The 4,251-nt window shown below is 42.2% G+C and overlaps 1 protein-coding gene across 1 annotated transcript in view; it reads left to right on the top strand.

The window, feature by feature from the left end:
- The first annotated feature begins 772 nt into the window (after positions 1 to 772).
- EFHC2 (EF-hand domain containing 2) overlaps positions 773 to 4,251 on the top strand; it is a 233,751-nt gene continuing 230,272 nt past the window's right edge. Inside the window, exon 1 of the mRNA XM_007955608.1 lies at positions 773 to 814. Coding sequence (XP_007953799.1) covers positions 773 to 814 — 42 coding nt within the window. The remainder of the gene's footprint in view (positions 815 to 4,251) is intronic.

A 4,251-nucleotide genomic window follows, 5' to 3' on the forward strand; every position in this document is an offset into this window, starting at 1 on the left:
GTGGGTTAGAACCGCCAGCCTCCTGGTTAGCAGTCAAGTGCCTTAGGCACTATGCTACCAGAGCTCCCGACCTCTCTCCTAGCCACCCCGAAATTATGAGCACCATACACATGTTTAGTTCAAGTATAAAAATATACAGGGGAAGGACTGGGGATGGTGGTTACCATTGGAATGAGTTTGTGTGTGTGGGATAGATGGTATATGCCTGGCTTTAGATTCATGTTTAACATTTTAGTTTTTTTTAAAAAAGCTGATGCAGATGCAGCATGGGAAAACATCAGTGAGCACATGGGTATCATATTATTTTCTGTACGTTTGAACTATTGAATAACTAAATTTAATAACCAAATGGCCAGAAATATTGTGGCAAGCATTGGAAGAGCATGAAAGTCAGTGAGATGTATAAAGGGGTTAAACCATAAAGCGGCAGGGGCGCAGAATGGTGTGGTCATCTGTCTTTGTGTGTGCACAATGCATGCAGAGAGAGGACTCCAGAGACCTGCACCTAGTTGATTGTCTGCGGATGGGCGGGAGAAGAATGCGGGCGCCCATTCCCGGAATCTAGCTCGCGCCGGACACAGATTCGAGCCCCGTGTAAACCACGCCCCTCCCCGCAGCCCGAGCCCCGCCCCAAGCCCCGGCCAGCCTCCCCGCTTCCGTTACACAGCCTCGGGTCTCCAGGTAACGCGAGGTCAAACAACGTGGCCACGAGGCTGCGGCTGCCAGTTGGCGGGTCTGCTTTGGGACCCTCGGTCTTCGGACGCTCAGAGCCATGGCCTTGCCCCTGCTGCCGGGCAACAACTTCAACCGCAATGTGAGTAATGAGGATGCTTGAGGTCAAAGGCCCGGGCCAGATTCTGAGGTCTGGGCAGGATCGGGTGTGGCCACTGACCCCGGTGGAGACTCCCGGTCACTGGTTCTCCTGGAGGTTGGACGCAAGTTGGCCCAAACTTTATAGGGTGATGAAATCCTTATTTCTCAGCCTCCTCTCCCCTCTGGTCTCCCCCCCCCCCACCTTCAACTGCATCTGGGTGTTTTTCCTACATAGATACACAAGTAGTGTTCTTATAGGTGGCAGGACCCTTGAAAGTAAATTGATAATAATAATGACAATAATACTTAATAAATGTTGAGCATTTAAGTTGTGCCAGGAACTGTATTTTAATCACCTTATGGGGTATTTTAATCACCTTATAGGGCATTTGAAGCTCCCCCCAGCCCTTTGAATTACATACTGTTTTTACCCCATTTTATGTTTGAGGAAACTGAGGCACAGCGTCACTCACTGACCCAGAGGTCCACAATCTTAGTGGTGGAGCTGGATTTTTCCCCAGCCTAGAAGTCTAATCATTTATCTGCAGTACACTGTGTGTGAAAGGGATGAATACAGTTTTTTGTTAGTAAAGCAAAGAAACCTGGCACTCTCAGGGGAGGTGGGATCCAATTGGCACCCAAACATGGATGAATTTTTTTTTAAATCAGGAGGTATTATTTTAAAAACAAGATGAAGGTACAAAACAACACCACCATGTACTCTGAGCATTGAAGAACTTTTGCCAATAAATAGCACTTTACTTAAACAAGAGCAGAAAAGTGATTTCAGGCTTTGGTTTGCACTGGGCACTACTCTTGGGTTTGTCAGTTGTGCACGCAGGAGAAAATAAATAATAAACCAATGAGAGGGAATTAGATGGAGCTATTGGGTGGTGCAAATGGCTGGAAGGTTGGCAGTTGGAACTCAACCAGAGATGCCTGGAAAGTCACAGCCTTGAAAACACTATAGAATAGTTCTCTGCACATATGGAGTTGCCATGAGTTGGAATCCATTCCACTGCAACTAATGACAACAAGTTGTAAACTTTCTATGTTTAAGCATTTGAATTTATGAATTCTGAACATGTTTGTGTCCAGGTTGCTGGCTCTAAAGTACTGGTCACTTCTTAGCCTCCCTCAGTTCACAGGATTTTGATTCTCACGTGTCTGTTCAGTCCAAAACTTTGGTTTGTACATTTCTTGACTGATTGGTAGAGGCAGGCCTTCTAGCTTAGTGTTAACTCACTGCCATCGAGTCAGGTCTGACTCATATCAACCCCATTGGGTTTCCGAGACAGTAAATCTGAGGAAGTAGTTTGCCCCATCTTCCTTCCGTGGCTGGTGGGTTTGAATCACCAACCTTCTGGTTAGCAGTCAGATGCCTTAGTCATTATGCCACCAGAGCTCCTTGCCCTTTGGTAAGATTAAGCCATCCATCCAAATAAAGATGGGCCCAGAGAGGCAAGGCATGAAGAAGATTCCAGAAATAAACATGCTGTGTAAAAGTAATTTTAATAAAAATTGAAAGTCGAGCCCACAGCTTTTGGTATGGCAACAGCTGAGATTATTGATGTCTACCTCTCACAGAAGTAACACAACTCTCCCATGCCATGATTAAGGGTGGGAAGGAAAAACAGTGCTTGGATAAGGTATTTTAAAATCTGCAAGGCTGTTGCTGAGTATACTTTTGCTTCCCCCCCCCCGCCTTTTTTTAACCTTTTATTGTGAAGCGCACTGTACAGAAAAATGCACAATGGATGATTACAAAATGAATGTCAGGAAATGGACCATTCCCAGTACTCTATGACTAGGGTTGCCAGATTTAGCAAATAAAAATACATGTCTTGGGTATTGCATAGGACATACTTAAACTAACAAACTATTTGTTGTTTATCTGAAATTCAAATTTAACTGTGGTTTTTGTATTTCATCTGGTAACCCTACCCATGACCCTTCCTGTTCACTACCCCTTTCCCACTCTCGCAACATAACTACTCTCTTGGGGTCTATCACTATACTGAACTCATTGCATTCGAGTCATTTCTGACTGTTAGCAACCCCATTGGGTTTCTGAGGCAGAAAAATCTACGAAAGTAGATTACCCTATCTTCCTTCTGTGGCTGGTGGGTTTGAACTGCCAGCCTTCTGGTTAGCAGTCAGATACCTTAGGCACTGTGCTACCAGAGCTCCTTGCTTTTGAACTTACTGTAAATGAAATATCTAATGTTTATTCTTTTTGTGACTGGCTTTTTCAATTAAGCCTTATGGTTGTGAGATTTGTTCATGTGATTCTCTGTAGAGGTAGTTTGTACATTTTCATTGCTTCCATATTCCATTCTATGAATATGACATCATTTTACTCTTGATAGATAATTGGCTTGTTTGGGGCTATTAAGAATAGTTTTGTTATGACTATGCTTGTTCACCCCTTTTGGTACAGTTATTAGATGATATGGTATTCAGATGTTCAGCTTTAGTAGGTACTATCAAAGTGGTTATAACAATTTAAATTCCCACCAGTACTTTTTGTCCCTGTTGTTCCACATTCTAACACTTGCTATTGCTAGTCTGTTAAATTTTAGATATTTCAGTGGATGAGTATAATGCAACTCTTGGTAGTTTTCATCTGCATTCCACAGATTCCTAATGAGGGTGAGCACATTTTATGCATTTATTGGTCATTTGGACATTCTTTTTTGGAAAGTGCCTGCTTGTCTCTTGTCTGATTTTCTGTTGGGCTGTTTGTCTTTTCTCTTAGTGATTTGTGAAGGTTCTATACATATTTTGGATATAATTTCTTTACCAGATATATGCATTGCAGATATCTTCTACAGTCCATGGTTGGCCTTTTCACTCTCTTGATGGTGTTTTTGATGAATAATTTTTGTTTGAGGTTAGTACTTTCTGTTTCCTATTTAAGAAATCATTCTTTACACCAAGGCTGTGAAGATAATCTTCCCATATTGTCTTCTGGAAATTGCGCTGTTTTTACCTTTCATGTTTAGATCTACAGTCTTCCTAGAATAAGGGGTAGGGATAAGGTTGTATTTTTTCCTTGTATGGATATTCAGTTGACCTAGAGTCATTTTTGGAAATGGCTCCTCTGCAGAGCCACCTTTATCATAAATCAGGTGTTCATATATGCATGGGTCTGTTTCTAGACACATGAGTATATTAAAAAAATAGAAATATTTACTTTATGCTTGAGACCAATGGAAATATATGTGTATAACTGGAGAACAGGAGTATACTTATTAGGTACTTATTAGACTGTTATTCAGCAAATTAGTATTTATCTGTTGAGTATCCTAGTATGTGCCTAGGAGCTCTGGTAGCATAGTGCCTAAAGCATTTGACTGCCAACCAGAAGGCTAGCAGTTCAAACCCACCACTCACTCCTCAGAAGGAAGGTTGGGCAATCTACTTCCATAGTGATAC

This window comes from Orycteropus afer, unplaced genomic scaffold, assembly GCF_000298275.1.
Source record: "Orycteropus afer afer isolate SDZICR_OR568_19922 unplaced genomic scaffold, OryAfe1.0 scaffold00517, whole genome shotgun sequence".
In the NCBI taxonomy this organism is placed as follows: Eukaryota; Metazoa; Chordata; class Mammalia; order Tubulidentata; family Orycteropodidae; genus Orycteropus; species Orycteropus afer.